The sequence below is a fragment of the Mastigoproctus giganteus genome, chromosome 3 (genome assembly GCF_048544385.1).
Source record: "Mastigoproctus giganteus isolate SK-2022 chromosome 3, ASM4854438v1, whole genome shotgun sequence".
Lineage (NCBI taxonomy): Eukaryota > Metazoa > Arthropoda > Arachnida > Uropygi > Thelyphonidae > Mastigoproctus > Mastigoproctus giganteus.
The window spans coordinates 46,973,500-47,001,084 of record NC_143577.1 but is presented as its reverse complement, the minus strand read 5'-3'; the positions used below and the strand labels follow the sequence as shown (position 1 = coordinate 47,001,084).

General features: G+C 41.2%; 1 protein-coding gene across 1 annotated transcript in view; it reads right to left on the bottom strand.

Moving 5' to 3' along the window:
* LOC150087933 (anoctamin-4-like) overlaps positions 1-27,585 on the bottom strand; it is a 452,209-nt gene that overhangs the window by 236,880 nt on the left and 187,744 nt on the right. Inside the window, exon 2 of the mRNA XM_090369274.1 lies at positions 18,826-19,104. Coding sequence (XP_090225400.1) covers positions 18,826-19,104 — 279 coding nt within the window. The remainder of the gene's footprint in view (positions 1-18,825; positions 19,105-27,585) is intronic.

Genomic DNA, 27,585 nt, shown 5'->3' with positions numbered 1-27,585 from the left:
AGTTCCTTCACTTTTCGACGAACGTGGGGAGTGGGCACCATTGCATGAACACTACGGTCTCCTAGCATTGCCTTTCTTGCAGAGCGGGAATAATGTGATCTCTTAGAAGAGTGCGCACCGTGCATTAGTTACCATACACCTTACAGGGTAATGAGGTGTAGACTCTTCAAAGAAAAATAGTCCGATTATAAACTCTGCTATGAATCCACACCATACTCTAACGTATGGACTTTGTAGTGTCTTTCATGAACAGCAGATGGACGAGAAGTTCCCCATATTCGACAGTTTTGTACATTTACAGCCCCATGAAGAGCAAAATGTGCCTCATCAGACCACAAGATCAATCGAGGCCATGTATCATCAAGTTCCATACGAGCCAGAAATCGTAGAGCAAAGTCTATTCGTTGTTGCTGAACACAAGACTTCAGTTCTTGCACTACGTGAACCTTGTGCGAGAACCAGCTTAAAATTATTCGAAGCACTTTACGTACAGTAGACCAAGGAAGGTTCAATTCTCTTGATACACCTCTGGCACGACTGACTGGTAGTGTTTCGCATTCTGACCATTGCAACCACCACTTCATCCGCTACCTCCGTTCCAATACGAGGTCGTCCCCTGCCTGGAATTACACCTAACTCTCCGGTCGCTTCAAATTTCTTTATTAGTTTTCGAAGCCCCACTGACCTCAAAGGTCCTTTACGCAAACCTTTAAGTTTCCGGTATTCTCGTAGTGCTGCATTAGCGTTACTATTATTCTGGTAGAATAGTTTTACTAAAAGAGCACGTTCCTTTTTTGTAAGAGCCATAATAGTTATTGACGGTGGCGTTGGCCTTTCTGCTTTTATCTAACATGTCATTTGCGTAAGCAGCGTGTCTTGAAGTAAATAATAACTTTTACGTATGTGCAGCGTCGTTTTCCCAGGTGGCAGAAATTTCAACTAATTTTTTTTTCTTCTACAAATCGCTTCCCCATACCCACCGATTTTCACTGCGCTAACTCTAACCGTTTTGATCTCTTTGACGGTGGTTAGAGTCGGACGTGCTTTTCATAACTCTGTGGAATATCGTGTTTTCTATCAGTTTTTCGGATTTAATTATCACGCCTATGTTTGTGTAGGTGTATTTAAATTGTTTTGTGAGTTCTACTAATGATTACATAATTCAGTTATTTGTGATATTTTATTGCTAAAACAGTGCTGGTGTTATTTCCAACGGTGAAGAGAAAGGCCGTCATCGTTGGAATCGTCGTTTTGTTATTATCATTACTGACAATTGGAGATCATTACTGGTATAGTTATTTAATCCATTGGGTCAATTTCTTTGTTGTTGATCCTACTTGATTAGTGGAAGAATAGATAGAACTCATAGTAGAAATACCGTGAGGGGGGAAAGGAGGATTAGATTGGTGCCTTCCCCCTCTCCCATCTAGGCTTTCTAGAGTGAATCCTGATGGGACAAAGAAGTCTGTAAAGCCAAAGGGAAAGACGTCTAAATCAGGCACTAGTGTTGGACTAATAAGTCATCAAATAAGTAGTAATGTATTACCACCAGGCCAGGGACAGTGTCAAGGGTTAGGCCAGAATACAGGCGACTTGTGCTGCACAGCAAATTGAAGGGGTGCAGAAAGAAGGTTTAAATATTGTAAGAGACGGTGAGCAAAGGAAAATTGAAGAGACAGTTTTAGGGCAAGTGATGGTATGTGAAAAAGCAGCTCAGGCAGGAGAGGAAGGCATAATTGATGTTCATTCATATGCTGATAAAAGCTCGGGAGATATTGACTTCCCAAGTGATGAGTTAGCATTAGACATTGATAGTTTTTTTAGTGTGGGAGGGAAGAAGAGCACAGGAACAAATGTGCGAGAGAGTGATTTTAGTAATCAGCAGCATACAGGAACAGAGAGAGAGATATGGAGACGTATCTACAATTTATGAGTTGATAACTAAGTTAAAAAAAAGAATTTGTGGACTATACAACAAATGACGGAAATAAGGTTACTAAGGCCGCCTCTAATTATGTCCTTGATAAATGGGCCGACATTGAGATTATAACGGCTGCTTTACTCATCGACAATGAGAGGTTAAAGGCAAAACTTGGATGAGCTACAGCTACTTGCTAACTTATTCGATGACATAATTAGAGGTCAGCCATCTCCAGTTGGCGGTGTTCAACAAAGACATATGCTGATGTGGTCAAAGGTTATCAGCTTAAAGAAGATTTGGAGGCAGGATATATAAGAACTCAAGATTACTGGGAATATAGTGATGGCATATTAAGAGATGGGGGGGGGGCATATGTAAGAAACAAGCAACAAAATAAGATTATACTGAGGGCAGGTGAAGGAGTACAGTTGAATTCTACTAATGAGGTTAAAATTGTAGAAATTGTAGTGAATACACTTGGGCAAGACTTCACAGACATTAAGATACGTAACTTGCGTACAATTAGGAACAATGGCGTTATTGTAGAAACTGAAAGAACAGAAGATTTGGAAAAAATTAATACTTCTGATTCCTTGGCTACTCAAGGGATTAAATACGACAAGCCTAGGTTGAATAATCCAACTGTTTTGATTTATGACATTGCTAAAGAGGAGTTCATCAAAGACATGAATAACAAAAACTTTAAGGAATATGACATTGAGGAAAGGGAAGTGCAGGAGGGGGGAACCTTCCGCTTCATCAGTGGTAACAAGTCTAAGTTGTCCAACTGGGTTGTAGGTTTGTCTCCAAAGGTTATTAAAAATCTTAAGTTATAGGGACAGAATATTTCTAGGGTATCATTCCCACAAGTATAGAAAATTTACTGTAGTAGTTAAGTGGCTATACCCAAGGCATTTGCCTTGGGTATAGCCACTCCTCGCACACGTGCACACATAAGACTGTCTCATGTGGGCACTGTGCTGAGGGTGGTCATGTGTTCGCGGATTGCAAAAATAAAGAGAAACCTTTGTTTTGTGTGAATTGTAAAAAAAGGGGGCGAGCCTTTGATCATTCAGTGCGAGATGTAAATTGTCCAGAATATAGGAAGGCATTAGAGCTATCAAGGGCGCGGGAGTATGATGAATAATTTTAATATATTGAATAATGCTAGAGATATACTTGACGAGTCTTGTCTGAAAATTTTGCAACTGAATGGTTAAAGGTCTTGCTTTGTTATGGGTCAATTAAGGGTGGTTGCTCAGGAAGAGAAATTTGATATTTTATGCCCACAGGAGCCTTAATCAATGATGATATCAGGTCATCATAGGGTTGTGGGCTATCCTGTGGAGAGTTGGGTGGTACATAACAAAAAAAAAAAATAAACCAAAGTCTGCAATTATAGTTTTAAACAATAGTTTAAATGTTACCATTGTGTCAGGCTTGAGCGCACAGATTGATACTTGTATACACGTTTCTTTTTATATAGTTTCTGTTTATTGTTCTCCGTATGAAGATATTGATGTATCTTTGGAATATTTGGAGTCCTTAATGTCATTCATAGGATCTGAAAATATAACTATTGACGCTAATGCTAGGTCTAACTTATGGCATTCTGGCACTAATGATGCCGGGGAGGTAACTCTTGATAATTTTATACTTGCACGAGATTTAGTAGTGCTTAATGCTGGTGGTGAATTACCTACTTTTGAGAATACTTAGGGACAAGCAAATATAGATGTGACTTTGGCCTCATTTAGATCAGCACAGAATGTATGCTCTTGGAAAGTAGTTTCAGACTATACAACAAGTGATCATAGATCAATTATCTTTCAATTAAGGTTAAACATGGACAAGAATGTTCCTCAGTTTTTGTTAGGTTTAGTTATAAATCTTTAATTGGATTAAGCTTTTCGATTCTATTAATACTGACTTTAATTCAGTGGATGGTAGAATATGAATGGAATGAATTCAGAAGGATATATTTTTTACACCCAAAATGTTTTGTACATAGCTCTTTTGTACTCTGCTAGAAAAAGAAGGAAGCTATCAAAAATAGTACCATGGTGGAATAGGAAATTGGCCACTTTGAGAAAGGATGTTTTTAATGCAAAGAAACATTATCAGAGAAACAGAACTCGGATAAAACGAATCTATATATTACAGGAAAGTGTATAAAAAAGGAATTTGTATAATAAAGCAATATTTTTAAGTAAATTAAATTCATGGAAAGACTTAGTTCCCGGGTTTGGGAATACTAACCCTTGGAGCCTAGTCTATAAACGGGAAACGAACAAATTGCAATTCAGTCCTTTGCTGCATACGATAAAGCAGGGGGGAGATGTAACAAAAGACTGGTACTCAACTGTTGAACTGATAACAAATCAGTTGTTTCCCAAGGACGATAATGCAGTACAGAGAGAAATAAGGTACTTGAATAGTACATATAAAGGTTCTCATGCTCAAGATTTATTTAATGAGCAGGAATTGAAACAAGTTTGCCAAAATATTAATATCAACAAAACTCCTGGTTTAGACTTAATCGAAAATAGTTATTATTAAAATGTTAGACGTCATTCCAAATTTATTGGTAAATGATTTTAATAGATCTTACTTGGAAGGTGTCTTTCCAGGATTCTGGAAAGTAGCATTGATTAAGCCTGGTAAAGACGTCACTGATCCTAGAGGATATAGGCCGATCTCTCTGCTCCCTAACCTGGCTAAGTTATACGAGTGGTTGTTGCTGCTTAGGTTAACGGATTGGTTAAACATAAGGGATTTCAGCTCAAATGTCAATATGGATTTGTGAAAAAACACTCAGCTGAGGATGCTCTCAAAGATCTGGTTGATTATATTACTCAGTCTGTTTGAAAGTATGTTCTCCTGCTATACGTTGATTTCGAGGGTGCTTTCGATAGCGTGACACGTGAGAATACTCTGCTCCCTTAGGCAGATCCAGTGCCCAGATCTTTTGTTTAAGGCCATAGCTAGCTATTTAAAAGGCAGAAAAATTTATTGTCAGGTCACAGCATAAAGTGTTTTCTAAGAATTTTACTCATGGGTGTCCTCAATGTTCCGTCTTGGGCCCCATGTTTTGGAATTTAGTGTTAAATATGTGTTTAGGGGTTCCTAACAATGTGTGTCCTAGGATAGCTTATGCTGATGACCTGGTAGTATGTGTACCTGACAAGTCCAGGCAAGATATACAGGAGATTTCTGTGAATGTGATGACTAGTTTGAGTGGACAGTTCAACATAAATTAAAGATATCATACAAGAAAGCGGTGACGATGCTATTTAAAGGCAAATTAGATACTGGAAGACCTCCTATTGTTTCAATTGATGGGCACAGGATTTCCATGGTGGCCCAGACTAAACATCTGGGCTTAATTATTGACAACAGGCTTACCTTTATGCCCCACCCCATCTGGAGCATATTAGTGACAAGATCAAAAAATTTTTCTCTGTCGTTATTTGTATCGCAAGGACTGAACTGGGGGCTTAGAAAGAAGGCCTTAGTTTTATATTATAAGGCGGTCCTCCTATCGATTATAATATATGGTTCGAATGTGTGGTTTTTTGAATTGTTACAGTTAAATTTAAACAGAAACTCTTATCAATTCAGAGGCATATTATTTTAGCACTATTTAGAATTTGTGGCTAACAATGCCATGCAAGTTTTGTCAGAGTTCTTGCCTCTAGATTTATATGTGGTTTATCGTGTTTTTTATTATTTTTTGCATAAAAGAGTTACATTGGAATTTATGGGGATTACTTGTAGTGTAGCAGTACAGCGAAATATGAAAAAAAAAAAAAAAATATTATGAATCGGATGCAGGAACTCTGGCAAGAAAGATGGGATTCCAGTAATACTGATGTAGTAACTAAGTTATTTATACCTAGGGTATCATTTGCCTCAGATAAAAAGGTTAATGCTTGGTTCTTTCCTGCAATCGAGACGTCATATTTGTTGACGGGACATGGTTTCTTGAATTTTAAATTGTTTTATTTTGGGCTGACAACAGATCCTTACTGTTTCTGCTCATGTGAGGAATCATGGAATCACATTTTGCGCCACTGTTCAATATACGAATAATTTAGATTGCAATTAAAAAGAGTAATTATGAATATGTATGTCTGCTTAGCAGGGAAAGATTTAATGCCTTGCAATGCTAAAAATCTTTTTACTAAAAGAAGACAAATGTCACGGTTGGTATTAACCATTGGATGAGACTTGCTGTGTTTTTTGTTCGTGTGTTTTTTTTTTCTGTTTTTTTTTTCTTTGTGCTGTTTTTTTTTTTTTCTTTGTGCTGTTGTTTTTTTTTTGTTGTGTTGTTGGCGCTGAGAGAGTTGTCAGTGCAGGAATTGAATGCCGCAGTCCTGAGATTTTTTTTTTGTGTGGGCTGCCTAAGAGCAGGATTTTCTGGCACCTACCAGTTGTGCACTTCACTGGTAGTTGCAGGATTTTTGGTGCTGTTAATGCACAGACACTCATAGTGGAGCCGGGCCCGGCTCCTGTTGCCAGGGGGGAGCATGTTGTCCATAGGGTGGCTGTTAACTGGTGCAAGCGGATACCGGTGGAGTTAGGCGTAAGCCTGGGTGCCATCGTTGACAGGATTATATATATACACACACACACACACACACACACCTAACTGTTTTGACACTAGGGTCTACTGAATAGGGAAACTTACTTTATAACCACCCGGTATATACAGTATATAATAGTGTAAACTTAATAGCATAACCAGTACAAGTTTTTCAAGTTTTTGTTTACACGTCAAGATGTCGTTGCCGCTGTTCTTGAGTAATAGTTGTCCTACGCTTGAAGAGAGCATTAGCATACCTACAGAAGGCTGCATAGTTAGCCTGAGTTGCAATTAATTCCGGTGCTTCATCTTGGGTGTATCAGCCAGTCTCAATTTCAAGTTGTGTACGGATGTCCACGTAAAAGTGAAAATCATACATCAGGTGGCCCCAAGATTCCCTGTTTCTGCAGGTGCAATTGGGGTGTCTGTGAGGCCCATGCTGTGGAGTTTTTCATTGAAGCCACCATGGCCCATTAACAAGAATAGGGCATGGAGCCCTGGAGTGAACCATTTAGTGTGGTTTTTGCTGTTCTCAGTTACCTCTGATAGGAATTTACGGGTGATTGCTCCGTGCTGTGTGTTGTTCCATTTCTCCTGCCACCTGGAGACTAACATCATTCTTATTCTATTCAGATCTTGTTTAGCAGGAATGATAACGTCTATCTGGATGTTGTGAGCATTGTCCTGTGTGTTCCTTTTGCGGAGAAACTTTATCTGGTGATAAACAACTTTCACATCAAAAGGAATCTTGTTGGTAAGGACCTGAAGTGCAAATGCGGAGGTTGTTCTGCAAGTCCTGGTCATTGCTAGGAGGGCAGCCCCCCTTTGGGCCTGTAGTAGTTGATTTCTCACAGCCTGTATGTTGACTCTGCGCCCCCATGCCCCTGCTCCATATGTTATTATTGGAAACAATACAATTGTAGTATAGATTTAGGGTTCGGGGTTTAGGCTCCACTCCTTCTTAGTAATATTAATAATCCTTCTTATATATGTCTTGACTTTTTCTTTGGCATACTTGACATGTTGGAGAAAAGAGAGCTTGCAAGCAAAGATTACTCCAAGGTATTTTGTGCTGGCTACACTTTTAATGGATTGACCATTGTACCCAACAGTGGGTGGCCTTGCTCGATCTAATTTCTCCTTGAGGAGCATCTGTACTGTCTGGTGTGGGGAGATCTGTAGCTTATGCTGAGTTGTCCAGTCTTGGAGGTCTGTCATGATTGTATTGATCTGTATTTCTATTTGGACTCTGGAGTTTCCCTCTACCAGCATGGTAAGGTCATCTGCATATGCCAAGAAGGTGGTGTTTGGGCATTCTTTTCTCAGCCAAATATCAAATACCATTGTCCAACACAGGGGACCTGTGGGCAGCCTCTGGTAACAGGCCTATGAACTTCCAGTTGGTTGGATCTGACAAGAAGTGTTCGGTCGGAGAAGTAGCTGGTAAACAGCAGATAAAGCGGGTTCGAGACTTGAGCCTCCCTGAGTCTCTCCAGGACACTCTGCCACCATAAGATGTCGAAGGCCCCTTTGAAATCAACAAGGAGGGCAAGCAAGTACTTCTTGGTGGTGTTTGTTGCTCTGGAGACTAGAGCTGTCATCGCATCTTCAGCAGAGCGCCGTTTAGTGAACCCATACTGGTGAGGGGATGCAAGATGTTTGTGATGGTAATAGGTCAGTACTCTTTGTACCATCAGTTTTTCAAGAATTTTGCCTAAACTTGGCAGCAGGGCAATGGTTCCATACGAGTTTGGATCCAGTGCAGGCTTGGTAGGGCTTTTGATCAGGATTGGGAGTAATGCTTTCTTCCAGGTCTGAGGGAAGGTTCCCTCCTGTAGACTTATGTTGTAGAGATTTTCAAGAACAGAGGGAATTTCTTTCCAAGCTTGTTTCAGAATTTCTACCTCAACTCCATCAATGCCAGGGCATTTCCCAGCCTTGCTTGACATTATGGCCTCTTCAATCTCTTCTCTGGTACAAGAATCTTCAGTTTTACCTCTATGAGTCAAATGGTTGATTCTCATGGTTGTTTGCATTGTTGCCTCCTGGCTTGTGTCATCTTGGTGGACAATGGCATCAAGGATCCTATTCACGGATTCCATCCAAGAGGTAGGTTCTTCATTTTGTCTATCTTGGACAGAGGAGAAGATTTCCCCAAGATGGCATTTTGTGGTTACCAGCCTGTGCACAAGACCCCCCCAAGGGTCTGTGTTGCCACTTGTTTGTACTAGGGTTTCCCAGGTATGTCTCTTTTGTTTGTGTATTTCTTGATGATACAGCCGCCTCATATCTCTGTACCTCTCCAGAAAGATTGCTACATCATTTTGACTCCTAGAGTGATCTCTTCTTGCCCTCTGATAATCTCTTCTCGCTGCCCTGGTTTGCATTCTCATAGCTGTGAGATTGTTAGTCCACCAGGTGACATGGTTGGATCTTCTTGTCTTCCTTGGAATAGAGATTTCAGATGCTTGTATGACTGTTTTGCACCTATTCAGCCTGGTGGTGTGCGGGAAGCCTTCTGAGGAATTCTGGGTCACGTTCAGTTATTATATGTTGAATCTGGGATTTAAATGTGTCCCAGTCTGCCTTTGTGATTTTGTACCTCAACAAGCTGTTTATGTCGTGTCTATAGCCCGGTGTGGTTCTTTGGATTCTGATTATGATTGCATTGTGGTCACTTGTGGTCCACTGCATATTAACTCTCCATTCTGTTACTTTTCTGCTTAGGGAACTAGTGGCCATGGTGAAATCTATGAAGGAGTAACCCATGGGGATAACACAGGTGGATGGATGGCCTGGTCTGTTTAGAATTTGCATATTGTGTGCCAATATCACTTCTTCAAACAATTCACCTTTTGGGGCATGTACGTGCACTATTCCACATGGTTGAGAATGACCTCCTCATTCGCATCAACTGCAATGAGGAGGTCAGAGCTCCTTAGTTTATTAATATCATGATCCAAATAATTGACATACGGATCTGCAGATTGGAAGTCTTGACTATATTGTGAGTAGAGGCTTGTAAGATGAAGCTGTCCTGTGAGACCCTCTACACATGCATGGGTGGAGCATAGGCCAGTTATTTTTTTCACTGTGAGCTTATGATCAGTAATGACTATTACAGCCCAAACTCGGGCAATAGCATTTCTCCCTTGTCCAGTTGTAACCACTTCAGACTGGATTATTCTGGTTGTAGATGGCAGCCCCTTGACAACCCCTTTGTAAGAACAGGGCTCCTGTAAGAGTAAGATTGTTGGTTTTCCTTCCTGGATTAATTTTGCTAACTGTCCCATTACTAGCAGGCATCTGTGACAGTTCAATTGAACTATTTTTATCATTGTTCTATTGTAATTACTGCTGTGTTATTCATAATCTGTTTTCCGTTGTAATGTTTTCACTGCTCTTATATGTTCCTGACACTTGTTATCCTTGTAAGAATGATTATGTTGCTTTTTTTTTGCTTTGCAATTTGGACAGGAGGGGGGGGGGCTGTTCCTTATTTGGGCACTCTGTGTGTATGTGACCTGTGATTCCACAGTGCCCACAGGTTGGGTCCTGTTGTCTGCAGAATTTAGCAGGGTGCCCATAGCAAGACATCTATAACATCTAGTAGGAACCAAATAGTCTTTAATGGTATGTGCAGTCCACCCAAGATAAACCCTGTTGTTTTGTGAGAGTAAAGATCGCCTCATGCTGCCTGAAGTCTCTAATATCCAGTGCCTCGTCCCTTGACTGTAGGTTTGGTGGCAAACCTAATCTTCAGGTCTTTGTTCATCTCTTCTACAGTGATTCCATGGTCTTCTAGGTTTTTGTGTAGTAAGTCTTCTGTAGTAAGTGTTGGTCCAAGCTTTTTTGGCATTTCTAATTTCATGCCAATGGAGGTAAAGTTGTCACAGATTTTGATTTTAGTTAGATCTTCATTGGTGGCAGTTTCAATTATATTAGCTCTTGCTCTTGTTTTCCTTATGCTTTTTATTTTTACACTCTTCAAATCCTTCGTTAGCTTTGTTGTTATCTCCATCTTGATTTCTTCGCTTCTTTTTTGTGTCTCATTGTCTATAGGCTTGACTAGTATGATGTGGTTAGTCTTCTGAATGTTTTTGTTCCTTGATTGACTCATATGCAACGACTGCTGTGGCCAGCACGATCATCAGACTTAAATCCGATCAAACATGTGTAGGCTGCTCTTAGGCATCGCATTGCACGCCGACAGCCAACGCCTTGGCAAATTAGTGAGCTAAGTTGTGCGTTGGTCGAAGACTGGAATGTGTTGCCACAGAATCTTATAGATACCCTTATATTGAGCACGGTTCACCGCTGTTGGCCCTGTTTAGCCGTTGGAGGGACTATACGCCATATTTATGTGATGTGACCATATTTTAGAGCATATTGTATCGGCTTCTGTAATGTGCCTTTTTTGGTATTCTCATACAACCCCTATAAATGTACCTTATACCTGTCCGAAGTTTCTCACTATCTCTTCATTTCATCGATATTCTGTGGTACACCATCATATCAAATTTTGTCCGGCTTTATCCCAAGCTGCACGAGTTACACCACGTTTTGTACGTTTTCTGTTAATTTTGTCGAGCAGTGTAGATTAACAATAGTTGAAGGCAGAGATGAAAGCGATTCTTGCACTGCTTCTATTGAAACGAGCAACAGCCTGGAAAGTAAGGTGCTGGGGAATTCAAGGACTGCTGGAAGTCATCGTGGAACATGTAAATACGTCTGCTGTGTTCGGGTAACTCTAAGAGTAATGAACAGGTGCATGTATTTTTACATGTACACAAATGCTAGCACCATAGTAAATACGCCGATGAGCCAAAACATTATTATGACTACTTACCTAATATGATGTTAGTCCTCCACGTGCAGTCAAAACAGCTCGTACCCTGCGAGGCATGGACGCTATAAGATTTCTGAATGTGCCTTGTGGTATCTGGTACTAACACGTAACCAGCAGATCCTTTAACTTCTGTAAGGTCCGTGGTTGAGACGCCGCAGATCGGAGTTGCTGTTCCAACACAAATCACAGATGCTCGACGGGATCGATGTCTGGGGAATTTGGAGGTCAGGGCAAACCTAGAAGTCTTCCTCATGTTCCGCAGACCAATCTCGAACAATCCGGGCGGTGTGGCATGGCGCATTATCATGATGGTTATCCTGGCACCGCCAGAGGCAAAGATCGTTGCCATCAAAGTGTACTTGGTCAGCAGTGATGTTTAGGTAGGTGTTAGACGTCAGAGTGCCCGGCATATGGATGACTGGACCAGGGTATCCCAGCAGAACATTGCCCAAAGCATGACACCGCTGCCACCGGCTTGTTTTCGTCCCACAGTGCATCCGGGCGCCGTCACTTTCCCAGGTAAACAACGCACACGTACCCGGCCGTCCACATGGTGCAACAGGAAACGTGATTCATCGGACCAGACGACCTTCTTCGAATCACTCAAGGTCCAGTTTCGATGCTCGCGTACCCGTTGTAGGCGCTGTCGCTGTTGAACCGTGGTTAGCATGGGCACTTGGAGCATCCTGCGGCTACGCAGCCCCATTTTAAGCAGGATTCGATGTATTGTGTGTTGTGACACATTACACGTCACTAGCATTCCAATTACCTGCTAGTTGTGCCACAGTCGCCCTTCTACGCGACTGTGGTGAGCGAAGAAGGGCGACTTCTTCGCTCACCTCGAGCATCGATGAGCCGTGGTCGTCCGACACCTCGTCGGCGATTCGTGGGTTCCCCCCCCCTCATCGGATCACTTTCGGTAGGTACTAAGCACGGCTGACCGTGAGCACCCAGCCGTGCCGGCGCCTCCATAGCCAGGTGGGAAGGAGCAGCAGTGCATAGCACACGCTTCTTGATTAGACCGTGGTTCGAGCCCGTCACCACCAAATATGGAGGATGCGTAAAAGGTCAGAGAATGACCACCGCATGTCCCGGAGCAATATGGCCTTAGTTGCTAATGCTCCTAAAAACCAAATAACAACAACAACAACAACGTGGGGGCTGCAGATGCCCAAAAATATGGGCATCTGCAGCCCCCGCGAATATCAAGCGTGTGTACTCCTCCGAATACTGGCTCCTTCGTTGGGTCACACATAAACATCATCGTCCACCCCAGCAAAGAACAACTGCGATGGCAACCGCACTGAACTTTGCCCGACTGCCAAATCTTATAATGGAAAGACGCCTCACCCTAACTGTCAAAATGACCACTGGAATAATCTCGGAGCCAAACATATGGGAACTGTGCAGCTGGAGGATCCCTCAACCCGGACTGAGATCAGCTCCAACCCTTATAGCCAACCATAACAGACTAGCCCTTAGCGACCGCTTTCTCCCCAAGCAGATGCTTATCACAGTCCAAGCAATCAAAGGCGACCTCTACAAATTTATCAAGGACCGCAAATACCGGAGGGAGATCCTTGATGACCTAAACTCAACCAGGAAAACTGCACAGTAATGTCGCAGTATAATAAATTTAAAAAGGATGTCTGTATAATATTGTATATAATGTCAAAAAATACTGTATAACATTTTTATGAATATTGTGAATAATTTAACTGAAACCTATTATATTGTTGGCCCTGGGGGATGAACCCGAACTTCGATGTGGGCCCCGTCCTCAAGGCCTTTGTACACCAGCCAATGTGAAGGCCCCTGGCATTCCTGCCGTGAAGGGTAAATTGTATACATCCTTTGTACAATAAAGATTATATATATATAAACCCAGCCGTGCCGTTTCGGATATGCTCTGACTCAGTCTGCTAGAAAGACTACTCTACACAAGGATAAATCATCATTACCAGACAGTGAAACTCACAGAGACATCGCAATACGGATTCAAGCAGGGTTCGTCTACTATGGAGGCCTTGCGTAGCCTATCGGAATCAGCAGAAAACTGCAATAATAAATATCTACTAGTCATCTCCGTTGTCATCTCCGTTGACTTCGCTGGGGCGTTCGACACCATTTGGTGGCCGAGCGTCCTGGCAAGGCTAAGGCAGGCACACGTGCCTGTCGACTTATACTCCATAATTAGGTCATATATCTCCGAGAGACCCATCATCGTGGAAGTACCTTATGGTAGAGTGAATCGACATGTCCGCAGGGGCTACCCCCAGGGTTCTGTTCTGGGGCCACTACTGTGGAACATCGTTCTGGACGGGTTCTTGGCTTTGCACCTCGGTGATGTGCGCTCCCAGGCCTTTGCTGATGATTTGGTTCTCACCATTGCTGCAGATAGCAGGGCCCAGCTAGAAGAAAAGTCCAATCAGGCAATGCTGATATTGCAAAACCGGACCAGAACCCACTGCCTGAAGATATCAACAACAAAGACGCCCTCCATCCTGCTAAAAGGCAAGCTTGATATACGTAGACCGCCACAAATAAAGGTGGGACCTACCACAATAAAACTAGTGACCCAGTTAAAATATTTAGGGGTTACACACCGTCTAACTTATATCAGAGCCAAAATTAAAAGATACTCTGGATTGGTGGCTAGGATCGCCAGGCGGGACTGGGGGTTAAACCTACGCACCCTGTCATTGTTTTATAAAACAACCGATCATCACGTACGCCTCAGCAATATGGTTTCCCAAAACAGCAACTGTAGTAAACCGACGCATCCTTGATGCAACGCAAAGAACCATCCTATTGACAGTTACACGTGCTTGTAGAACAACCAGTACCCACGCACTGCAGGTGTTGACCGGGGCTCTCCCCCTTGACTTAGAGATCACGCGCAGGGGAATGAACTACCATATAGAGAAAGGAATATCCTGTACATACCATGGTTATACTGTGGATGTTAATGCACCACGAAAAAATGAAAAGACAAGACTGCAAAAACACCTGATGCAAGTTTGGCAGGAGCGCTGTGCCAACTCAAATAAGGGAAATATCACCAGGAAATTCATTCCGAACATCGACAGGATGTACCCCAGTCCCCCAACTTGGTTTCAACCTGTCTTATACACCACCTATTTACTTACTCGTCACGGGGCCTTTAAAGCCAAGCTGACAGCGCTGGGAATTGAGGAGGATCCGAGCTGCGCCTGTGGGAAGATTGAGTGCTGGGAGCACGTTATGTACGATTGCACACATTATGAGGATCTCAGGTGCAGACTGATCACCGCAATACACTACCTCCCCAAGAACCTGGAATCGATTGGACTCATTAGAGGAATATAGGGTGCTGAAGGAATATGCCCAAAAACTATTTGCTAGGCATAAAACACTGATAGCCATCTACAGAAGAAACAGATAAAAAATATATATATATAAAAAAGAGACACAGAACACGCGTGGAGAGGACTCAAGGAGAACCTCCCTCAGGAACCTGCTCACTACTAATCATCAAAAACCAGCGAACGCAAGAATAACCCCATGGAGATGCGGATCTTCCCATGATGAAGAGAACCACAGCCATTTGATAACAGACTAACAACGGACCTGACCAGTGTTCATAGCTGAGGACAAATCTGGATACTAAAGGCTACCGATGACAGAGAAGACCGACGAAGATATAGAAACTCCAAGTTGCTGCCTTGACGGAGCCATATTGGCTCAAGGCTCTGCACTCTCTTGTGCAGTGCAATCCTTTTACTCCCACACCCGGCAGGAGGGAGGTGATGGCTTGCTGTCTCCTCTCTTCCCTGCCACACAATTCCTTCCCTCTGGGGGGCGTGGGCATGCCTCACTGAATAATTGGGGGTCACCTACCCTATCGACCGTCTTCTTACTATTTCATCCCCCATCCTTCACTCTCCCCTCCCATCACTATCTCTTGCACAGTGTATAGCCCTACACGTCCAAATTTAAAATACACCAAAAAAAACAAAATTCGCCCAACCTTTTAGGCACTTCAGAAACAGGCCTTCAGCGTCAAACCCCATATTAGCGCTTTAATGTAAGTGAACTAAAATCAACCGCGGTCGTTCAAATTTTATTTTAGGTCCTAGCCACTAAAATCCCAGGAAAGTAAGTGGCAGGACTTGTCAGAGTACAATTGACTCACTGGTAACACCCGGCTAGCCTCCACGTGGCGTGGTATGGGCAACGTCGGGTCCCATTAGGGGCCTGGTGGTCAATAAGCCGGATAAACAATGGGCACAACATATAACACTATGCATGACCCACACACACACGCTTCTAAATCTCAGGCTTTGACAGGGTACTGTCACCGATACACAGAACATTCGCGGAGATGGGAGAAATCCCAGGAGCCGCTAGACCCTCAATATACCTCATACTCTGACTCAGTCGTCTGGCCATTACAATTTGGCCTTTGTCAAACTCGCTTAAGTCCGCTGCCTTTCCCATCTGAAGAACAAGAGTAACGCTGATTAACGGAGCTCAGTATCAGGTGTTTTTTATACCGAGTCCGGACCCGCGCACGCGCCGTAGTTCACCTGCAGTTGCTTCGATTTGCATAACGACTCGCTAGTCATAATGTTTTGGCTCATCGGTGTAAATTTGATGAATTTGAAGTACTGGTCATGACATCAAATGCTGACATTGTTGGGATATCAGAGACATAGCGTCACTCAGATATAAGAGACGCAGAATTTGATTACGGGGAGTACAATGTGTACAGAAAGAATAGAGAGGATATGAGAGGGGGAGGGGTTATGCTCTTAGTTAAGAAGCACATAAAATCTCAGCAGTGCATCGAGTTAACATCGGTGTCCAGTGCCAGGTTGAGTCAATGTGGTGTGACATAAGCACTGGGAAAGCAAAAATGTGGGTAGCAGTGTGTTATAGGCATAATGACTCTGATGAGTACAACGAACAGCTGTACAGAAAAATGAAATGGGTCAGTAAATCAGAATGCCTTATAGTGAGGGATTTTAAATTTCCAGATATAGACTGAAACTTGGGGTTTGGTCACTCTCAAGCTAGCAAGAATTTTATGGATTCATTGGATGACTTTTCTATAGCAACATGTTAAAGAGGCAACAACAGGGATGGAATACTCTTGATTTGATTATCATCAGTGATTATTCATGCATTAAGAATCTGCAGATTCTTAATGCATGAAAAAGAACCACTAAGTGGCAGTGATCACAGTGTATTGATGTGGAATTTACTTCAAAATGTAACTACCATCAAGGGTAAGAGGAAGGGTTTTGCTTTCGTAAAGGTGACCACAGTGGTCCAAGACAGTTTTTAAATTCTATACAGTGGGACTAACTGATGATGCTACCATCAACAAGTTCTAAATGGGAATCATTCAAAGAATTAATCATAGCAGCTACTAGGCTTTTCCTACCAACTGAGACATACTCTTCAAGGTATAGTGTAAATGGATGTCAGATGAACTAATAAAACTCATGGCAGAGAAGAAAACTGCATAGGATGCATATAAATCATCAGGCGACACAGAAGCTATGGTTGATATAAAGTAGTCTGTAATCGAGTCACAAAGCAGGTTAGGCAAGCGAAGGCAGAATACAGAAAATCTGGCAAAGGATGCAAAGGAAAACAGCAAAAACATTTTTACTTATGTAAATACTAGAAGGAAGGGGGCGAATCAAATTGGTCCACTTGGTATCGATGGTTCGACTGTTGATCTGTCGACTGTCTGTCAGCAACCTGAGTAGGTTGCTGACAGAAACTGAATGAGTATTTTGCCTCTATATTCACACATGAGAAATTCTTTGGAGAAGTGAATGGCAGAAGTTTATCAAACTCTAACGGGGAGCTAAATGATTTTGTAATAACAGAGCAAAGTGGAGGAGAAATTGCTGAAGTTAAACATAAAAAGGTGCCTGGTGTGGACGGGATATTCAATTATATTAAGAGAGGCGGCGAAGGAAGTAAGAAAAACGTTGGCCGTTATTATGAGAGCGTTCTTGGATTCAAGGGAGGTTCCTGCTGACTAGAAATATATGCGGAATGTATAGCTAGTTCACAAAGGGGAAACCAAAGGGTGACACAAGTAATTACAGACCCGTTAGTTTAACTTTTGTTCCAGGGAAAAGAATGGATTCACTGGTTAAAGAAGTAATGCAGGATCATCTAGACAGGGCTGCAATTTGATCCAATGAGATTGGTCACGCAATCTTGTATGACCAATCTGATTGTATATGATGCAGTAACAAAGGAACTGAATGGAAAAAATAATTTTGATATCATATACTTGGATTTCAGGAAAGCTTTTCATGCCGTTACATATAAAATATACAAATTGGCGCAGTGTAGCATTAAGGGAAAGTTGCTGCTACGGATAAAGGGATGGTTGAATGGGAAAAGGCAGATGGTCGTAATCATTGGCCACTGCTTTTCGTGGGCTAATGTTATTAATGGAGTCCTTCGTGGTTCGGTGTTGAACCCATTGCTGTTTTCTTTATTTATCAATAATATTGATGAAGGCATATCAGGCTTAATATACAAGTTTTCAGATGATACAAAGGTTGGCCGGGTGGTTAATGGCAATTAATGACGGTATGCTATTGCAACATGATCTAGAAAAGTCAGGAAAAGTGAGAAATGGAAATTGAACATTGAGAAATATAAAATATCATATGGGTAGCAGTAACCCCAGAGTAACGTACCAGCTGTCTAGTACTATACCTCATGGTAGTGGAAAACGAAAAAGACTTGGGTGTAATTGCGCAGTTAGATATGAAGTTCTCTGAGTAGCGCAGACAGGCTGCCAGGACAGCTCATGAGGTTTAGCCAATGATATACAGGAATTTTTCTAGAAGGAATATGGAGTATATACACCTATATTTCTGAATCCGCAAATAAAGACTGCCGGCCCAGGTGTTTAACTTAATTTTATTATTATTATTGCAATCAACAACAAAAACATAAAGTAATAATAATAAATAGATAATATATAAATAAATAATTTATTTAATTAATATCAATTATAATATTTTTAAAACTAAAATAAGAATAAAAGATCTAGTTGTAGAGATCACAGAAAATCCATTCGTACAACAATAGTTTGCTACTTTTTCTGATTTTAAATTTACATAAGATTAAAATCTCTCTTTTAATTTCTATAGGAATTGCAACTAATTCTCGGGCATTTCGTGGTACTTCCTGTACTATTCCACCAGTGACTGAATTTCTATCCTTACCAGACCGTTAACTTCATACATTAAGACCTTAATCAATTTTCTCTATTTCGATTTACCTGAGCAGCATGCTATAAAAAATACTTTACTTAAATTTAATTTTTTTCCATACTATCATTATAAATAGTATTAAGTTATTCACATTCCAACGTTATATCTTAAGCAGAATTTTCGAACATGCTGTCGAAATAAAATATTGATAGGGGTAGAATCTCAAGTAATATACCGATTTGTCCTCCAGTTCTAAATTCAGACCTTCTTTACGTAGATTTTCTTCGAAAATGAGTCGTTTTTCCTCTTTTCGGGGATCTCCATCTTCATACGCCAGAACAAAATCAATTCTTTTATTGCTTTCCCTGAAGTAGAGAGTAGTTCTTTCGTCTTTTTCTTGTAGGGAAGGCTCTGTTTGCAGCACTTCATAATTTTCATCGTGATCTTCTTCGAAGTCATCCTCTTCCTCTTCTTCCTCCTCTTCACCAGCATCTTTCTTACCTTTATGTTCTTCCTAGAAAATAATAGTTCATTACTGTAATTATTATTATTTTTTTTTGAATTCTAAATAATTTCGATGCTGTTAGCTGACATGAAGAAAAAAGTACTATTCATTGTTGTGCACTTGTATAATATGGATTACGTAAATACAGAGAGTAGACAAAATAATGGAAACACCTGATATGAAAAGAGTAATTTTTATAATGGCTGTATGACTTATTTATAAACATGCAATGGCGTTTTTTTTTTGTTTTTTTTTTGCAGTAGTGCTATGAAAAAAAAAGACAATAAAAGCTGATGTTTATTTGGGGGTAATGTGAAAGTTACATGAAAAAAAATGACCGACCTGTCTGAATTCCAAAGAGGTCAAATTGTTGGTGCACGTTTAGTATATCGGGGACTAAAGCTGCTGATTTGTTTAATGTATCCAGAGCAACTATATCGGAAAAAAAGTCACACTAGGGCCACACGGAATATACTTTCATCTGCCCAAGGGTGTTACTTTCGTGAATTGAGTGTGTTCTCTGGTCGATTTACCCCTTTGCTGGACGAAAACCGATTTTTCGCGTGTGCGAAACCTTGCTATCTACGCCTGACACCTACTAACTCAGCCACGGAGCGAAAAAAGCCCATAAAAGTTACATGCGTCATTGACATGATTCGAACCCAGGCCTTTTCCACTCGGTGTGGGGAGGACGGTAAGAATGCCAGTACTGCGCAGGCGCAACTGTATCGAAACATTTTACATTTTTTATTTACATATATACATATATACGAACACTTTTCATATACAATCATCCAGTTCTGCTTAGGAAACTCCTGATTATAAACCATCTCATACAAATCCATAAATAGCAACAAAACACTCAGACTCTACAGAAAAACATATATGCATGTTAGTGTTCTGTGTAGCGGTGTCACCTGGAACATAGTTCAACTCCGCCAGTAATCACCATATTGTTTACAGAATTCTGTGGTTTGGTCAAATTTAAATCGCATGTGATTGGTATATGTCACCTTAACCGGGCAGCAGTAATGTGGTACCTATCCTCAACACGAGGAGGTCGGCCTGTATTAACTGAATTGCCCAAAAAGGGGCAGATCTCGCACCCACCGAAGGCAGTGCTAAATCGGTGGGTGCCAGCACATTTCTCTAGTTGCCCAAACTAGAGAAAAAAAAATAAAGAATAACTAAAAAGAAAAGAACCATTTTCAACGGTTTTCTGTTGATGTTTTCAGCAGAAGAAGGCAGATGTTTTCTCAGGCATCCTGCTTGCCTTTCAGGATTATCTTAATAGTACTGAAATTCATGGAGCCAAATGTATCGGAAAAAAAAAAAAAAAAAAAAAAACAACTATTTATTAGGTTCACCCAGAAAGTTATTTCATCTACCCATGTGTATTGTCTGTAAATTACGTGTGTTCTGTGGTTGATTTGCTGAACGAAAAAACCCCAGTTTCTCTGGAAAAACCTTGCTATCTACGCTTGAGACCAACTAACTCAGCCACGGAGTGAAGAAAGCCCATTAAAGTTCCTCGCGTCATCGACAGGATTCGAACCCGGGCTTTTTCCACCCGGTGTGGGGAGGACGGTGACGATACCACTGTGCTATGCGCGCAGACAGGTTAAAAGGTCAGAAAGAAGCATTTCGGCTTGTCGTTTAATTGCAGCACAAGATCTACCAGTCGTATGATCGTCGTGAGATCATCGGTATAGTTGCACTCGCGGGTAGCATCGTTGGTATAAACACCGTCCTCCTCCAGATGGGGTTGAAAAGACCTAGGTTCGAATAACATCGATAAGTCGAGGAATTTTTATGGGCCCTTATCACAGTGTAACTGAGTTATTAGGTGTGAGGCGAGGGTAGCATGGCTTATTCTCCAAGAATCTTGAGGTTTTTCATCCATCAAAAAGCTAAATGGACCACTGAACACGTGCAATTTAAAAACATATTATATTTTATTTTATTTTATTTTTTATTTTATTTTATTAATAAAAAGATACACAACAGGTAACCATTAACAGTGTATCTGAGATCAGATCAATAAACATAATAACAATAATGTGAAATCCAACAGGACGATAAACATTGATATAGATTCAAACAATAAAAGCATATGTACAAAAGAGGATTGCATTAAGTTAAGTTACCGGTAAAACAAGTAATAATTAATCCGTTAGAGAATAGAAAAATAATATAACAAATAATAAGCTACAATAATTAGATGTGAGCTAGTCACTTTGCAGTTTAAGTGAAGAGGCAAACTTGTGGATGGAGTTCATCAGTGATTGGGAGTTGTCAAAGAAGTCAATGCGAGAGTCATTTGCTGATTTGCTGATTCTGTTCAGTGGACTGAACTTCATTAAGTCCGTGTTGGCAGAGTCAAGGCTAAACGGTGTAAGGTTCCTGACTTGTCTACAGGGAGCATTGAAGTTTATTTTACTCAGGATATCAGATGCTTCATAAATTCCAGTGATTACTTTGGCTAGGAGGGCGATGTCAGCAGTAACTCTTCTAGTGCACAGAGGCCTTAGATGAAAGTAATCACACAGCGATTCATAATACACTGAGTGATAGAATAGAGGATTGCGGTACGTAAGGTAACGGATAAAGTTTTTTTGGACTGCTTCAATTTTGTTAGTTAAAGTCTTTGTGTGAGGATTCCAGATGGGTGAACTGAATTCAAGGATTGGCAGTACAATAGTTTTATAAAGGATAACCGCATATCTGTAGTTTTTGAACTTGTATGTGTTCCGTTTGATGAATCCCAGTGTTTTGAATGCTTTGCTGGTGATTTTAAGGACATGTGCATCGAATTTAGCACTGCTGGAAAAGAGAATCCCTAAGTCGTTAACTTGGTCACACCTTTCGATGATCACAGAGTTAATACTATACTCCGTATTCATTAGTTGTGGAGATCTGCAAGATGAGAAAGAGATAACTTTGCACTTCGAGGGGTTAGCAGACAAGCCATTCAGAGATAGCCACAGAGAGAATTTATTGAGAGCACATTGAAGTTGTTGAGAATCGGTAGTCTCCTTCACTGCTGAGTAGATCTTAAGATCATCTGCATAGAGAGCAACTTGAACATTGGAGGTGTAGATGAAAGAAGGAAGATCATTTACGAAAACAATGAAGAGAAGAGGACCTAAGGGAGAGCCTTGTGGTACTCCGCTTAGTGGTATAAAACAGTCTGAGTTCACTTGATCGATGATAACGCTCAAAGAACGATGCGTAATATAGCTGCGTAGCCATGAGAGCAAAGGGTCACGGATGCCATACAGCTTAAGTTTTTCCAGAAGTTGTTCGTGCGGGACTTTATCAAATGCCTTAGATATGTCTGTGTAGACTGCATCAACTTGTAGGTGGTTATCAAGAGCTTCAGAGGTGTATTGCCAGAAAAGAAGTAAATTTGTGACTACTGACTTGCCACTGCAGAAACCATGTTGATTCTGATCGATAAAAGGCTTGAAGAATTCGAAGAGATGTTTGTGCACTGCTGTGTCGAAGAGTTTAGCCAGGCTGTTTTGCAAGGTTATGGGTCTGTAATCGCATACGTCATTTTTATCACCTTTTTTGAAAATAGGAACTATATTGACCTGCTTAAAGTGATTAGGATACTTCCCCAGCCTGAGAGACAGGTTGAAGATCCGCAGTATGAGGGGTTTCAATATAGTGACAGTCCTTTTCCAAAATAGGCCTGGAATGTCATCTGGGCCTCTAGTATAGTCATTTTTCATGCTTTTTAATGCCGAGTTTAAATCTTCATCAGTGATAAAGAGATTAATGAGGATATCATCTTTAACAGGTGTGAAGTCAGGAAATGAGGCAGGTCTCAATGTATCATTTGTTTGAATTCTAGAAAAGTGTTTGGCAAACTCTTGAGCAATACTGAATTCGTCAGATAAGAGAATTCCATCTGCGTTTCGGAGTTGTAACTTTCTACTGGTTATATTCTTATGCTTCATGAAATTCCAGAATGGTTTGATATCTCTGTGAGTAAGCAGACTATCCTGAACTGACTCTGTATACATGTTGTAGGAGTTTAATATGAGAGTTTTCACTTCTTTGCGGAGTTGGCTGAATATTTCATAGTATTGACTGTCACCTGTTTGCTTATATTTGTTTCTGTAGAATTCTTTGGATTTAATTTTACGTATTAGTTCACTATTATACCAGTGCGGGTAGGTAGAGCGTGCGGTAAGATGGGATTGAGGAACAATGTCAGATATAACTGAATGGACACAGTTAATCAGGTTGTTGGTAAGCACATCGATGTCATCCATAGCGTCAGCGAGCTGCTTGTCTACGTTTCTTAGAGCTAGGTTGAGCAGAGGCCAGTCAGCCTTTCTGAAATTGAATCGAGGAGTACGGGAGCTGCATTTGAAGTTATGAGAAGTCACTGTGATGTCAAAAGTAATTGGTGAATGATCCGAGTGAAATATGGGGTTGTCGGTGTGAACATCTATATGAGTAGAGGAAAATATTAGGTCGAGGTAGGCATTTTCTCTGGTTGGAAAGTTGCAAATTTGTTCCAGACCATAGCTGTGAAGCATATTAAAGAGAGCCCTAGTCTGCAGTGAGGGAGAAGAAGATTCTAAATTGGCCATTTGACAGTTAAAGTCACCCAAAACCATTGCTATGTCGGCAGATTGAATTAGTGGGAAGATTGATTCCAGCGAGCTTTCTAAGTACTGGAGGTCTATATTAGTTAAGGGAGGTGGAAAATAAAGCAATACGGCAATAAAGCAAATAAAGGCAAATAAAGCAATAAAGCAATATACGGCTCAATAGGCTTAAGTTGCTGACGCGCCTAAAATAACCCTATAACATAACGTAATATCGGCATAGGCAGTAGTATGTGCATGTTCTCAAATTGTCTACGAAGTCAGCTAAAACAGTATTAGTAGTGGAAAATAAAAAATGCAGCTTTTGTACCCTGTAAGCACGAAAGATGTTTTATTTTATGTAAAAATATCTATGGCGGCACTATAGTAAAACCGTTTAATTTTTGAACGGTTTGATCGAAACTTACTTACGCTGCCTAGAAGGTTGATGTTGACCAAAATCTTGAGTCTGCCTTTTATTCTTGCGTAATATTCTGCTTTTATTCTTGCGTAATATTCTGCTTTTATTTTTGCATAATATGACTACCTGCTGCTTACTCTATCTAATGAACGTTAGTGACGTAGTTGGCGCATTTAGGAAGTGACGTCATTTCCTTATTTTAGTATAAACTTACTCTACTGAATCAACGTTAATGACTGAGTTAGCATCGTTAGCGCCATTTAGGAAATGACGTCATTTGCGTCATTTAAAATCTAACAGCCGCCTGAATTACCTAAGTGACGTCAATTGCGTCATTTCCGTAAAAATTTCGTTAAAAATCAATTGCGTCATTTTCGTTACCAATCGAATTTACTCTAGTGCGCCATAGATGTTTTCTAGTTCTTCCTTAAATTTATTCAAACTACAAACTTCCACAACAGCTGATGAAAGTTTGTTCCAACAATCCCCCACCTGCTGGCTAATGGCAAACTTTTGTCTGCACTGCTCAGAGAACTTCATATCTGACTGCACAGTTACCACTAATCCCTTTCATATTCTGGGATTACTGCTACCCATATTCAGTACCTTGCATTTGTCAATATTAAACTTCAACTGACATTTCTTAGCCCATCTTCCTAATTTTTCTAGGTTGCAATAGCTTACTTGATTACTGTCATTAACCACCCTGACAACCCTTGTATCACCTGCAAACTTAGATATTCAGCGTGATATGCCTTCATCAGTATCATTAATAGATATAGAAAACAACAGTGTTGACTAAACCATGTGGAGTCCCGCATGGTTCAGTGTTGGCTGAACCATGCGGGACTCCACGAATAATATTAGCCCACGAAGAACAGTGTCCATTAATAACCACTCTGTGTCTTTTTCCCACTCAACCATCCCTTATCCATATCAGAAATTTTTATGGGTCGTTTTTACAACATGGCTGTGTTAGTCGGTCTCAGGCGAGTGTAGCATGGTTTTTTCTCCCAGAAACTCGGGTTTTTCGTCCAGCAAATTGACCTCAGAACATACGCAATTTACAGACAATATACACGGAGCAAGTTGGCTTTAGCCGCCGATGCTCTTAAAACCCCAACAAAAAGTAACCAACTGTCCATAGCAGCAACTTCCCCTTAATGTCACAATTCTCCAATTTTTTCAATAGTCTTTTATGTGGTTCATCCCTTTTCTTTTAGTTTTTACATAAAGGATGTGCTTTTTTCTTTGCTGTCTTTGCTAGAGACTTTTCTTAATCTGCATTAGCGTTCCTAAATTCCTTTTTTATTAGATTGCAGTCTAATTTATATCTACCATAAGCTTCTCTATCATCTTATAAGTTATACACTCGGTGATCACTGAATTACCTAAGGATTAAGGTATAAAGGATTACCTAACTGACCGAAGAATTGAGGTGGTAACACCTTTTCGAAAAGTGGCTCGATGGATCCGCAGGGACTTCCCCAAGGGCTCGGTCCTGGGGCCGCTCCTGTGGAACATTATCTTTGATGACTTCCTGGCTCAGGACTTGGGCGAAGTGAACTGCCAGGCCTTTTCTGACGATTTGGCTCTGATGGTGGAGGCGGACTCCAGATCGGGCCTGGTGACCCATGCAAACCAGGCAATACAGGTGTTACAGGGTTGGGCAAAGCTGACACATGTTGAAGATCTCACCCACGAAGACGAACTCAGTTCTACTGAAAGGGGTGCTCGACATCCACAGACCACCGCAAATAAAGATAGCAGGAGCAACCATCAAACTTGCAAAACAAATACGATACTTAGGAATTACAATCGATAATAATTTATCCTTCACCCCTCACATCATCCACCTGAAAGAAAAACTAAGGAATTACGCAGCATTAATAGCAAGAGTCTCACGCAGGGACTGGGGATTAAACAGAAAAACCCTGTCCCTATACTACAAAGCAATTTTCATCCCAGCCATTACCTACGGATCCCCGATATGGTACAAAAAAGCAGGAACAGTAGTAAATAAAAGACGCCTGGACACAATCCAGTGTAGCATTATGCTCATCATCTCTAGTGCATGCAGAACAGTGAGCACGCACGCCCTCCAGGTCTTGACAGGAGTCCTTCTTACTGGACCTGGAGGTGATTCGCTGCTGGCTGCTGTATCACCTGTCTAAGGGAATACCCACTGCAATCTATGGACTCACCCTAGAACCAAACAACAACTGCAAAGCAGAAAAGCATAGAATCGTGGGTCACCTGTTACAGCTGTAGCAGGACAGATGGACAGCATCAAACAAAGGCGAAGTGACGAATAGATTCATACTACTGGTTGCCAAGACGTATCCAAAAGCTCCTCCGTGGTTTAACCGGGATTAAATGCAACCTACTTACACACGGGCCATGGCCCATTCAAGGCAAAATTGAATACGCTATATATAACGGAGGAACTAACTTGCACCTGCGGTGAGCCTGAAACATGGCATCATATTATGCACGACTGTGAGTGCTATGAGGAACACAGACGCGTGCTAATAACTACAATACAATACATACCAAAAAACCAAGAGCACCATCTCTTAGACACAAAAGACGACTATGCGGCTTTCAGCCGATTTGCATGAGAAGTCTTTGACCGAAGAAGAACGGAAATTGCCATCCACAATGAATAAAAAGATTGCATGCTCGAAGAAAATCAACCACCCCACAAGACTGCAAAGAGCCAGAGGAAATCAAAATGAGTATGGAAGTAGAGAACCCCTACCGAAGTGAGGCCATAAATGGATCAAAGGACCAAACAAGACCCTACAAATAGCAAAGTGACAAAGAACCTGGTTAGACACAGCCACAGGAACTACCCGACGAAGATGAGTGCATGCAAACAAACCAAGTAACAAAAAACCCGGACTGGACATAAATGCAGGAACTACGTGCGGTACACCATATGGCCGTCTGAATAGGACTTCCTAGTCCTATTCACCTTTAATTCCCAATCCCCTGGTAGGGGAGACGGTTTCCTGTTACTTCCACTCCCGCTTCTCTACTCCTGGTGGGGCAGTGGGGCCTGCCCCAATGTTTTTTAGGACATTTACTCTATTGTCCCCATACTTCTGAATTTCCTCCCATTTCAGTCTCCCCCCTACTATATCTATACACCAGTGCATGTCCCATACAATGTCAAAAATTAAAACATGTCAAAATTTAAACCGCGCATGCAAAACCCTTTCGGCAAAAACCTTTTCAGCGATTATTCCCCCCAATTTTTTTTTTTTTTTAGACCCTAGCCACTGAAATCTCTGGTAACTAGGTGGCAGGGCCTGCCAGAGTAAAATATCAACTACTGGGTACCTGGTCTACCTCCACGAGGCTAAGTGTGGGCAACGTTGGGCTCCAGCTGGGGCCTAGCGGCTAAATGACCAGAAGAACAACGATACACAACACTACACTTACAAAATCCATACACTTTTA